This window comes from Rhinichthys klamathensis, unplaced genomic scaffold (genome assembly GCF_029890125.1).
Source record: "Rhinichthys klamathensis goyatoka isolate OS25496 unplaced genomic scaffold, OSU_Roscu_1.1 h1tg000123l_1, whole genome shotgun sequence".
NCBI classification, from domain to species: domain Eukaryota; kingdom Metazoa; phylum Chordata; class Actinopteri; order Cypriniformes; family Leuciscidae; genus Rhinichthys; species Rhinichthys klamathensis.
In genome coordinates, this window is record NW_026606660.1 from 580,001 (window position 1) to 593,698 (window position 13,698).

Below are 13,698 nucleotides of genomic sequence, written 5' to 3' on the forward strand. Positions count from 1 at the left end.
TATTGATAGGATAGCATCTTGCAGTTGATGGAGATTTGTGGGATGCACATCCAGGGCACGAAGCTCCCGTTCCACCACATCCCAAAGATGCTCTATTGGGTTGAGATCTGGTGACTGTGGGGGCCATTTTAGTACAGTGAACTCATTGTCATGTTCAAGAAACCAATTTGAAATTATTCGAGCTTTGTGACATGGTGCATTATCCTGCTGGAAGTAGCCATCAGAGGATGGGTACATGGTGGCCATAAAGGGATGGACATGTTCAGAAACAATGCTCAGGTAGGCCGTGGCATTTAATCGATGCCCAATTGGCACTAAGGGGCCTAAAGTGTGCCAAGGAAACATCCGCCACACCATTACACCACCACCACCAGCCTGCACAGTGGTAACAAGGCATGATGGATCCATGTTCTCATTCTGTTTACGGCAAATTCTGACTCTACCATCTGAATGTCTCAACAGAAATCGAGACTCATCAGACCAGGCAACATTTTTCCAGTCTTCAACTGTCCAATTTTGGGGAGCTCTTGCAAATTGTAGCCTCTTTTTCCTATTTGTAGTGGAGATGAGTGGTACCCGGTGGGGTCTTCTGCTGTTGTAGCCCATCCGCCTCAAGGTTGTGCGTGTTGTGGCTTCACAAATGCTTTGCTGCATACCTCGGTTGTAACGAGTGGTTATTTCAGTCAAAGTTGCTCTTCTATCAGCTTAAATCAGTCGGCCCATTCTCCTCTGACCTCTAGCATCAACAAGGCATTTTCGCCCACAGGACTGCCGCATACTGGATGTTTTTCCTTTTTCACACCATTCTTTGTAAACCCTAGAAATGGTTGTGCGTGAAAATCCCAGTAACTGAGCAGATTGTGAAATACTCAGACCGGCCCGTCTGGCACCAACAACCATGCCACACTCAAAATTGCTTAAATCACCTTTCTTTCCCATTCTGACATTCAGTTTGGAGTTCAGGAGATTGTCTTGACCAGGACCACACCCCTAAATGCAGTGAAGCAACTGCCATGTGATTGGTTGATTAGATAATTGCATTAATGAGAAATTGAACAGGTGTTCCTAATAATCCTTTAGGTGAGTGTATATATATATATATATAAATAAATATATAAATATATATATATATATATATATATATATATAGTTATGTTTATTTAATATAATAAAGCAAATAAGCGTAAACAAAATGAGGGGTGGCTGTTTTGTCTGTTTTTGTGTCTAACGTTCCTTTAGTATAGCCAAAGAGTATAGAAGCCAATATAAATTCTCGGTATAGCATAGCACTCTACGATCGGCTGAAGTAATCCAGGAAATACGTCATGCACCGCCGTGCATAGAGCCTATATATCTTATATCTGCGAGACAAGTAGCCTATATGCTAAGTGTCACAAACTGCTCCGAGACACGAAGGTTGAGATCCAAATGCCGCTTTAATTAGGGGCAATCCAGACACGTAATCCAAAATGCAGGCAATAGGTCAAAACACAGGTAGGCAGTCCAAACAAACAAACAAACAAACAAAACATGCAGGGGTCAGAGGCAAAAGAGTAATCCACGGAACAGGCAAGAAATTCAAAAACCAAGAGACATAAAACCAAGGAAAACGCTCGGAAATGCAGTGCAACAACATAAAAAACTTTGCAGTGAGTGAATGAGTGAACATGGTATAATAGACCGAGACTAACAGGGTAATGAGACACAGGTGAATGCAATCAGTGATGAGTCCGGGCAGTGAGTTATGGGAAATGTAGTTTGTGAGGGAGTGATAATAGTCTGGTGTGGAGTGCCCTCTGGTGGCTCTCAAGGGCACTCCAGCTGGTGACCGTTACACTACGTTTCGGTGCATTTTTTGTGACGCGCTCCAGTTCACGAAGACCGAGACGGCAGAAAGCACATTCTGTTGTTTTTCTTTATTTTACAAAAGTACAACATTTTGTTGTTACTGTGTTTACATAAATAAAAGTAGACATTTACGGTTTCGATTGATGTACTCTTATCTGTATATATGACAAAAGATGACAGAGTATTTTAAGTTGTTTCTGCTGTTATCAGGAAAGAATCGCGCTGGCGTCTCCATGTCATTCAGGTCTAATACTTTAGCTTTCACACTCCACACAAATACTTGGATATGCTCCTAATAATAGAGCACATTTATCTAGGTTAATGTTAGAATGAGCGGCCAAGTTACTGACATGTTTCAATTGATAAGCCATATTTAAGGTTGATGGATGATTGGATTTCCTGTCTGACTTACTGTAATTACCACAAATAACAGACCTTTTTTTTTTTATTACCGACTAATAGAATTTTGGTCGAATAAGCCTCGTCTCGTCGACTAATGTTCAGTCGACTATTAGGGGGAATCCCTGGTTATATCATATTTCACTATTAATAGTCTATTTATAAATTCGTTCTATCTCTTTAACCAGAACTATTGTTACAATCATGATGGAGAGCAAAAACAGCATTCAATCTTCGTCACTCTCTCAGCCCCTAAGCTAAAATAAAATAATACTATAACTGCCAACGGGTGGTGGCAAATTGTTGTCTTAACGAGTGACTCGCTGAATAATTTAGTCAAACGATTCCTTCAAATCGGCTGATTCATTCATTCAGGGACAACGCAAGTATCTACTGTCTTTATGAGTAGGTCGATGAGTCGAACAGGAGTGCGTTTCCCAAAAGCATCGTTGGCCAACTATGATCGCAATTTCCATTGAACTCTATTGGTAACGACGGAACTTGCGACCATAGTTGGCTTTGGGAAATGCACTCCAGACCGAGTCGTTCAAAAACGCGGATTCATTCAGTAACGAAACTGAAACGGTTGCTCTGACCGAGACGTGCAATGGCTCTACTGTCTGAAACTATTTTCACTGGCAAAATAGAGCAAAAACAGTCAATATGGACAATTTTGGGCTGGTTTCACAAACAGGGCTTAGATAAAGCCAGAATTAGGCATTAGTTCAGTTAGGACTTTTAGTAGCTTTTATAAACGTGCCTTAGAAAAAAAAAACATCACTGGTGTGCATCCTGAGACAAAACAATGGCACTGACATATTTTAAGATTGTAAGATTTTTTTTTAGATTTTAAGATTTGCAAGTTGCTTTCAGTTAAAACTAAAAAGTCTGTGAACCCAGGGGATAGTGTCTAAAATGTAAGTCACCTAATATTATCTACTCGTTTATTGAACTGTATAAAATCAATTTTACAAATCAGCACTCTTGCTCATGTGGTATTGCTTATAAATATTAAAAACAATAACTTATACAGAGAGATTTTTTTGCACCATATTTTATATTTTGGGGGTATTTTTGCCCCAAGCCCCTGTTATGTTCAGACCCAGTGTGTGTGTGTGTGTGTGTGGTGTGATGGGATGGGGCTCTATTTTAAGTGAGGTCAGTTTCAAGTGAAACGGGTGAAACATACACTCTCAGAAAAAAAGGTACAATATTAGTACCTAAAAGGAACAAACGTGTACCGCCCCAGTGACAGCTTTTGTATCTTTTTTTTTCTGAGAAGGCCACTACTGACAATGTGGCCACTTTAAATATACCGTCTCACGGTTTTGTTGTCATTCATTGCAAATTGAATTTGGCGTCTACCCTGACTAAGGTCTATTGATTGTTCCACTTGTGTAACCCCTAAATGATTTGGCATGCAGCCTGCTATATTTGTCCCAATTCAAAACTCCTTCAGCCTGTGTGCCGTAAATTATGTACCTTGGTTTTACGTGAGCTGGACTGCATTAACGTCCAGCAATTCACAAGCCAGCTTGCTAATTACGTTTTTCTTATCTCTCCATGTCCAGTGTGTATGGCTGTCCCGTCGCCAAGAAGAGAAAACCCCTGGAGACTCACGCCCTGGAGCCCTCGGCCAAGAGGAAGGTCTTTCTAACAGTCGTAGACCAGCAGTCAATGGAGAAATGCTACAGGACACACAAAATGGAGGAGATGGATGAAAAAGAGGAAGAGGAGGAGGATGAGGAAGAGGAAAGGGAAGAAGAAGAAGAGGAAGCCGATGAGGAATATACAGACAACGAGGAACAATATGATCAGGAAGAGGTAGAAGTGATTAATGGAGAAGAGGAAGAGGTGGAGCAGGAAGAAGAGGAAGTGGTGGAGGAGGAAGAAGAGGAAGAAGGAGTAGAAAGAGAGGGGGAAGATGATGAAGAAGAGGATGAGATAGAGGAAGATGAGGAAGAGAATGAGGAGCAAATTCAAGAAATAGGTGAGGGCACAAATAAATTCATAAGAGAATGAGTTATTATGCAGAGATCTGGCTCCCAGTTTTAACCCTGTAAAGCATTGATCATTTTGGAGGCCTTGGGAATGTGTGTATCAAATCTAATACAATAGGCTTTATAGGGTTAATCTGGCAATAGAATGCTTTATTTTGGGGTTTAGAAACACAACCAGACCTGAATGTGAAGTGAGTATTTCAGCCTCCAGAGGGGTAGAGGAGGTGATTTGGCAGTTAGGCATCTTTAGAAGAAGGTCACGGTAATTTGAGGTGCAGTTGGATGATTTTGCGATGACCTTCAATGCGGTCTCAGTATCAGGCTAAAAACAGCCCTCTCAAAACAGAGGTGCTCAGTTCCCAATGAAGGTGAGATTTGAAGTGCAGCGCTCTGGCAGGGCCAATGCCCTCAAACATGAGCAACATTCAGATTGATAAAAAAAAGTTTCAAAACCTTAAAGTCCCCCTGTGGTGAAAATAAAGTTTTTAATGTTGTTTATATGTCTATGTGGTGTTTTTAATATGCTTTAAGACAAACCATGTGTAGATTCATAAGTCGACAGCATTGCTGAGTATTTTCTGCTTAAAACTGCAGTGAACCAAAGACAGTCTCAAAAACACGGTGTGAAATCGCTGGTGTTTCTGACGTCACAAACGACCTTGTAACCAATCAGATCAACGTGTGATCGTCAACCAGTGGATCTCTGAGCTGAGTGAGTGAGTGGAGGCGGGGCTCATTTGCATATTCATAGAACCGCATATACTAAATGAGGCAAGGGTGTCGAGTTACATTCAAGATATTTTAAGGTAGAATTTTTCAAGGAAAAAACTTTTAAATGTCATTTTGGTGATCAAAGTTGAGTTTTAAGGGATACAATTATTCACTACAGGGGGACTTTAAGGAAACATTTCCGACAATATATATATTTTCCATAATTTAATTTGAACAACAAATACTATTGGTTCTACAGTGACTCATACTGTGTAAGGTTACAGTCTTGCAGAGAGCATCAAGATATTTATTGCTACTAATCATAACATGACGCAAGGGGTTGATCGACTTCAGAGTTTTTAAGTCGCTGATGATGTCACTAATAATAACACAAGAGATGGGAATGCTTTGCAACATGCCACAATTTGCAACTACAGGCTAAAGTTTGTGAATAAATTTCGATGATGGTTTGAGAAAGTCGAGACTCGAACTCGGGTGGCCTTGTGCACAGCTGCGGCTTTTGACAGTACGCGGCCCACAAGGCTATCGCTCCGTCGTGACAGCACACTTTTATCAGTTATTTTGTACAATAAACGTGCATTCACACGATCAATATTGAGTATCCAGATGATATACACAAACATAACTTGTGGAGCGCTCTCTAAATATGCATTTATTTGTCATTTTGGAAACAGGATGTAAAAGAGAACTTTAAAGATTTCTTATCCTGTGCCCCCCTCTATAGGACAGTATTCGTATTACAGCCAATGCAAATCTATCCATCATTAAATTTGATCAATAAATACGTATACGTACGGTGATAATGTACATCCAGCCGGTTGTTATCTCAGAATAAACCCCCGACTGGGTGATCAGGATCTTACATTAGCCTGAAGGGGTTTATTCTGAGATAACAACCGGCTGGATGTACTGTACACTATCCCGTTTATTACACGGCTATACTTGCCACATAAGTGAATAATTAGAGACGAAATATTGATCTGAGTGTAAATATTTTGTTAGCTCTTTAAATGCAAAGCTTCTGCGGAAAGAGCAGTTGCTAGTAAGCGGCATGTTCAAACTAGACGGACATTTAAGAGATAAGTTATACAGTCATACCACTTATTACACAGTATTTCGCCACATAAATAATTATGGGGATAAGAGATATTGATTTGAGATTAAACTTTTTTTAAATCATACCTGTTTGTTATCTTATGATCCAACAGTGTACAAAACAATAGTCCCAAAATGGCAGCGGCTGCGTTTGTATGAAACGAGAGAGCGAGTCCACGATACTGGATGACATAATTAAATAACTGTACACAAAATATTGATTTGACTGAGTTTTAATATTTTATTAGCCCCCCAAATGCAAAACTTCCACAAATCTATCTATCTATCTATCTATCTATCTATCTATCTATCTATCTATCTATCTATCTATCTATCTATCTATCTATCTATCTATCTATCTATCTATCTATCTATCTATCTATCTATCTATCTATCTAACTATATTAGAATGAATGGCCACAGGTTGTTTCCTAGCCATTCTTTTTGTCTATAAATGGTTTCAGTATTTGTCTGAGCTGGTGGCTCAGTTCTGGTGGTCTGTGAATGTCTGCTAAATAAGGGAGTAGGCGTGAGATGTGTCTCAGACACACACACACACACACACACACACACACACACACACACACACACACACACACACACACACACACACACACACACACACACACACACACACACACACACACACTCCTTCCACTCATTCTCCAATCAGACCTGACAGAGCCTTCTAGTCTAATTAACAATCAAACGCCCACGTGTATTGGCATTAACCCTGTATCCTGTGCTGTTTTCTTACCTAAGATATTGGCTTTGTCTCAAAACCTAGTGAGCTGACTACATGAACAGTTGTCGACAGCATGTTAATTAAATTAGAACCTTATAAGTTACTGATTTTGCTCTTCAGGCACAGCTTCATTAACAGCCAATCCCGCATCGCACACTTGACTAACCTTCTGCTGTTAGCATGTAGCTAAGCTAATGATTCGATACTAATATATACCATGAACAGTTGCACTCATAAATATTGAGAAAATCATTACATAGAATTAATATGCATTATAATAATTAGATCTTTCATTTTTTTGCGTTCAAATATTTTCATATTGATAATCAATATTTTCCTTGGCAACATTGTCCATGTTGGATCATTATATATAAGCTAGATTTACGATGTTAATTATTACTTAAAATGTGTGTGTGTGAAAAGGCTTTCGTTTGTAATGTTATAACAGTGCTGTAGTTTACCAGCTAACAAGCTCATTTTTCCAATCATCACAGCCATGAGCTGGTCATTATTGCAAGACGATTTTAAAAATGACAGGCTGGTTGTACATGATCATTCCTACATGTTCAATCATTATCAATATTTATATTATGCAAAGTAGTAAATATTTTGAATATGCATAGATTTAAATTATTGGTCATGGTACACTTACCTCTTACTGTAGGGCTACTTATCAAATAGGCCTACATAGATATGTGAGACATGAAATATTGATTGTAAATTGTGTTTTTATTATCTTACTTTTAGATTATAAAATTTGGGGGACAATGTGGCCATTTCTAATTGGGGGCGGGTTGGGGGGTTGTCCCCATCAATTTCTAAGGCCAGGTCTACATTAATCCGGATACAAACGTTATTGTTTTCAAATACCTCAGATTTCACAGTCCAGGCTTCAATGCAAAAAAAAAAAAAACCAAAAAAACTTGTTTTCAAAATGATCCACTTTGGATCTTTCAGTTTAACTGCTACTGTAGTATGAAAACATTTGCTTGTCTTTCACAGAGAGTGACCATATGAATTGCAGTCCCAGCAGATCAAGCCCCTCCATGGAGAAGGACAACAACAACAACGAAGAATATGAGAACTATGATGAACTGGTGGCCAAATCTCTGCTTAACCTGGGCAAGATCGCAGAGGATGCTGCTTACCGGGCCATGACCGAGTCCGAGATGAACAGCAACTCCTCAAACAGTGCAGAAGAGGAAGAGGAGGAGGACGAAGACGAAGAGGACGATGAAGATGATGAAGACGAGGAGGGCTCAAGGAAAGGTGAGCTGAGTCTGGATGTGAACAGTGATGTGGTAAGAGAGACTGTGGACTCTCTAAAGCTCCTGGCTCAGGGTCACGGGGTCACGCTCTCAGAAAACCTCCATGAGGAGCCGTACCAGGACGACGGGGGCGAGAACATCAACGGCAGAGCCACCATCACTGGGCAGATGGGGGAGAAGAGTGACGAGGAAGTTTGTCTGAGCAGTTTGGAGTGTCTTCGCAACCAGTGCTTTGACTTGGCGCGCAAGCTCAGCGAGACCAAGCCATCCGAGCGGCTCAACAATAACCAGCAGGTATGCGTGTTCATTTAGAGTTTTTTCCATAACCAATGATAGCGAACGCACGCTAACCAACCTTTAACCGAGTGCCTTTGAGCATTAAAAATACTAACCAAAAAAATTCATAAGAAGGGGTTTATTTTTATATTGGCACATAGCAGCATAAACAACAACAAAACATTTAGGATTGTTACATTACCAGCAGCGCTGCTGTGAACGGAGAAAAACAAAAAGGAATAGAAAAAAATAGGCCTACACAAAGTATATTTAATTTAAATCACTAACATTAGCAAAACGAAACCACACTCTGAATCCGGGGCCGATTGTGCTGTGAATATCGGCAGGGTTGCCAAGTTCACAGGTTTCCTGTAGAACTTCACTACTTTCCCTAGGTAATTTTTTTTCCCTCAGGTTAAAGTTTTGACATATTGCATAAATTGTATTTGACTGAATGAAATATTTGACACCCTACCAAAACACACGAGGAGTTTCATGAGGTTGAGCTCCTTTATGAAACTACCGTATAGTAAAACCTCAGACAAGCTCAGTGCCGAATCGGTTTCCGGCAGTTCTTTTTCGTGAATCGAAATGTGTGCAAAGGACTGTGGGTGATTGAGGGACGTGAAGGATACACAAAACGACTGAATGAAGGAGGCAAAACGAAGGCTGGCTTCTGGATCCTTTAAATTGAGACGCCGTTCGGCGCTTGATGACGTGGCAGCCGAGAAATGCAGCCTTGTGTTTGAGAAGCAATCCATATGTGCAAATGAGTAAAGATTCACAGCTCCTGAGATTGTCTTGCACCGCGCATTCAGAAGAGAGAAACGTTCCTGAGGCACGTTCAAATACATCATTAACAACTAGTTGTTGGTTCAGATTTGTACACACTGTGTAGAAATTGGGTAAATGCGGGTGTCACTATCTCAATTTTTCGGGAGTTAATTGGGATTGGTAAAATGCGGTTTTCACTCCTGTGTGTACAGAAAATGATTAAAGTGCCCATATAATGTTTTTTTTTACTTAATTTTTTTGTGTAATATAGCAGTTTGTGCATGTAAACAATCTGCAAAGTTACAAAGCACAAAGTCCACGCCTAAGCAAATGAGTCTCTCCAACAATAAAACACTTGCCTTGAAGTCGGCATGAAACAGTTAATGTCGTTAAAACTATATATTTAATCATAATAATGAGATACTAAGTAATTAAAATGACGTATTTACTCGTTATAATGAAATATTATATTGCTAAAACTACATATATTGTATGTGACATAACAAGGTGGGAAATCTGGTGAATGTCTTTATCACAGTCCGCGTTCAAAAAGTGTAAGCTTTAAATAATATTGTAAATATTTTTGCTGTAGCCTGTATCAATTGCAGTGCCCATAGCATGGGATTATTATGATCTATTGATGTTATAACGTGAAAAGCATATCGTTTTTAATGACATAATATGTTATGATAACAAGAAAAAATATAGTTTTAACAACACAGAAAATACATATAGTTTTAACAATATACCAGCTCATTATTACGAGAAAACATTGTTTAAACTGCATAACATATTGTTATAAATGCATAATAGAGTGGAAAAAAAGAATATGTATAATATGCAATGCACCTCTGTATATATCTGAGTGAAAGAGCTTCTCGATCAAGAACAAATGTATAAAGAGGCTTGATTTTGTTGAAGAATAAGAATTAATTGGATGATTGAATGGTTGTGGTTTGCTATTGGTGGATCTCATGTGAGTGACAGGTTGCCCCGCCCTCACGCCAGTAAACACATCATCAGAGAAGAGAAGTGATGTCTCTGAAAGAGGGAGGGGAAGTTATTTTGATGAAAGAGTACAAGGCACATGGATTATAAAAAGTAATGATGTGCACACATTTATGATAAATACTGCAATATTCCATGAAACAATAGGAATTTCCAATTTGATTTTATTGTGACAACTAAATTTATCTGCAATGTATACATGGCCATATACTTCATTTTAAAATTTGTATCATTGTTGGTTGGTTGGTTGGTTGGTTTGATGGATGGATGGATGGATGGATGGATGGATGGATGGATGGATGGATGGTTGGTTGGTTGGTTGGTTGGTTGGATGGATGGATGGATGGATGGATGGATGGATGGATGGATGGATGGATGGATGGATGGATGGATGGATGGATGGATGGATGGTTGGTTGGATGGATGGATGGATGGTTGGATGGATGGTTGGTTGGTTGGTTGGTTGGTTGGTTGGTTGGTTGGTTGGTTGGATGGATGGATGGATGGATGGATGGTTGGTTGGATGAATGAGGCATTTATATAGCGCTTTCATATGTACTACTGTACACCCAAAGCGCTTTACAATCATATCAGGGGTTCTCTCCTCAACCAGCACCAGTGTGCAGCATCCACTTGGATGATGCGACGGCAGCCACAGTGCAACGGCGCCAGTGCGCTCACCACACACCAGCTATAGTTGGAGAGGAGAGAGAGTGATGGAGCCAATTCAGTGGATGGGGATTATTAGGAGGCCATGATTGGCAGGGGCCAATGGGTGGAATGTGGCCAGGACACCGGGGTTACACCCCTACTCTTTGCGAGAAGTGCCATGGGATTTTTAATGACCACAGAGAGTCAGGGCCTCGGTTTAACGTCTCATCCGAAGGACGGTGCTCTTTGACAGTATAGTGTCCCCGTCACTATACTGGGGCGTTAGGACCCACACAGACCACAGGGTGAGCACCCCCTGCTGGCCTCACTAACACCTCTTCCAGCAGCAACCTGGTTTTCTCAGGAGGTCTCTGGATGGATGGATGGATGGATGGATGGATGGTTGGATGGATGGATGGATGGATGGATGGATGGATGGATGGTCGGTCGGTCGGTGGGTCGGTCGGATGGATGGATGGATGGATGGATGGATGGTTGGACGGTCGGTCGGTCGGATGGATGGATGGATGGTTGGATGGATGGATGGATGGATGGATGGATGGATGGTCGGTCGGTCGGTCGGTCGGTCGGATGGATGGTTGGATGGATGGATGGTTGGTTGGTTGGTCCTTGAGTCTCGAGAGGAAATTTGTTTCCACCGTAGATGTGTACATAACACAGACAACACATAATATGTTAAATTATCGACATATCATTACACCATCAAAAACTATCACAGACATCACAACAAACAAACAAAAAAGGCTGCTCCATCAAACCAGCTGGAACCAGCAACCAGCATACCGTGCTGGTCCCAGTATGCAAAACATACCTTATGCTGGTAAATTTTCCAGCAGGGGCATTAGTCAGTCCAAATGTTTTCTGTCAGTTAACGGTTAACCTGGTAATGATCTGCATCCCCACCAGCAGGCTCATCATCTTTATCAAGAGGCTCAACAGCAGCAGCATCATCAGACTCATGAGGAGTGCCGTGTCCTCGAGCGAAACTACTCCGACATGGTCAACCTGATGAAGCTTGAGGAGCAGCTCAGCCCTCGATCCAAGGCTTTCTCCAGCTGCGCCGCAGAGCACAAGTGCTTCCAGGACTGCGATGAAGACACCACCTCTGTCACGTCCGACCGCTCCGAGGACGTTTTCGACATGACCAAGGGCAACCTGTCACTGCTGGAGAAGGCCATAGCGCTGGAAACGGAGCGGGCTAAAGCTTTGCGGGACAAGATGGCGTCGGAAGCAGTCAGGAGAGATAGACTGCGTTTGCATGAGGACGTTTTGAGGCACAGCTGTGCCGAGGAGCGGAAGGCACGTCTGCACCACGATGGCCTAAAGAAGCCTTACTACCTTAAAGGTAATCTCATATTACAAAACACGACCAGTACTGGAACTGATTGTCTTAAGAGATAATTACCCAATATACTTGGGAGTAAAAAGAAGTTCAAAATACCTGAGCGGCAGCTTACTGAGAGTGGCTTTTAGATGCATATGTAATGTGTGTGCTGTGTGCTTTCCTCTCAAAAACAAAATAAACGCCACAAAAAATAAGAAAAAACAGCAGTTAAGAAAGCATCTGATCATAGCGAAGTGAACATGTTTGCACCAGCTCTGCAATTCGGGCTCTCCGGTCAAGTCACGTTACGTTCATTTGTATGGCACTTTATACAACAGATTGCTTTAAAGCAGCAGCTTTACAGTATTAAACATGAAACAACAGTGTCAGTCGCTTTCAATTAGACTTACACCTTCAACTTCTACTATAAAGCAGCTCTCCAGTGTGCTCTCCATTTGACTTTGACTGAACTGGGGTGTGTTTCCCGAAAGCATCAGGTTGTTTAGCCAACTATAGCTATCTGTCGCTAATTCCGTCGTCATCATCATAGTTCAACTAAATGATGTTTCCCGAAAACATAGTTCTAACGAACATTCGCAAACTGCATCGCAAAGTTGTGTGTTTGGAACGACAGCTCTCGACCTATGTTAGAGTTGCTTGTTTGCATGACATGTGGACTCAATAAATCCTTATTCTTGAGCAAAATAAGCAAGCTGACATTCAGTGCAATCTGTATCTTTTATTTAGAATACATACAAATGTCATTTACGTCTTTTAGTTCGTAAGAACCAGCCTATGATTGAATCTGGAAATAAAGCAAAGTAACTGAGATAAATGAGAAATAGTCCTCAGATGCCATGTCCGTAATTTATAGCAAAACCCTTTAGCATTGATTAGATCTCAAACAGATTCACTAAGAGTTATTACTCCTCCACCTGCGTGACGTCATAAACCAGTGTGGTTGAACAACCAATTTGCGACAATATGGTTTTGGGAAACAGTCGTGACTAGCTAGTTGATTTCTTCAACGATGTATCGTACTGTGGTAGTTAAGCAGCGAGTTACGTCGTTGTACGGGAAACACAACCCAGAACAGAAGAAATTAACTGGAGAAGATTTCCACCTCAAAGAAGGAACCAATGAACCAATGGTAGTTCAAAGGCGTTTATCAAAAATTCAAGTTTAGAGTAACCAAAACATTCATTCATTCATTTTGGCCTGATGTTGTTCAAAATGACATCACACCAGTTAATTCTTTGGCTTTGGCATTCTTTGGAAGTATATCAGGGCCTTTAGACCAGTGGTTCTCAACCAAGAGACCAGGGCACATTACGGGGCCTCGACAAACTTCCAAGGGGGCCTCAAGATTACTCAAAATTATGTAAAACAATAGAAGAAGAAAAACAATAAAGGAAGCTAAAACAAGTAAAAATCAAGCCTTCAAATATTGTTGTGGACAATGGGGGACCCTTGAAGTCAAGAGGATTGAGATCCACTGCTTTAGAGGATATTTCATTGTTCTGCTTCATTGAAGTACAAAATAAATGTTGAAAAGGT

At 40.8% G+C, this 13,698-nt stretch overlaps 1 protein-coding gene across 3 annotated transcripts in view; it reads left to right on the plus strand.

Moving 5' to 3' along the window:
* The window catches only part of myt1lb (myelin transcription factor 1-like, b), a 168,800-nt gene that overhangs the window by 81,828 nt on the left and 73,274 nt on the right, over positions 1–13,698 (plus strand). For 2 of the 3 annotated variants that reach the window (XM_056255837.1, XM_056255836.1), the window contains 3 exons: positions 3,819–4,237; positions 7,822–8,381; positions 11,724–12,162. In XM_056255837.1, coding sequence (XP_056111812.1) covers positions 3,819–4,237; positions 7,822–8,381; positions 11,724–12,162 — 1,418 coding nt within the window. The remainder of the gene's footprint in view (positions 1–3,818; positions 4,238–7,821; positions 8,382–11,723; positions 12,163–13,698) is intronic. The other variant, XM_056255839.1, reaches the window with a different exon arrangement.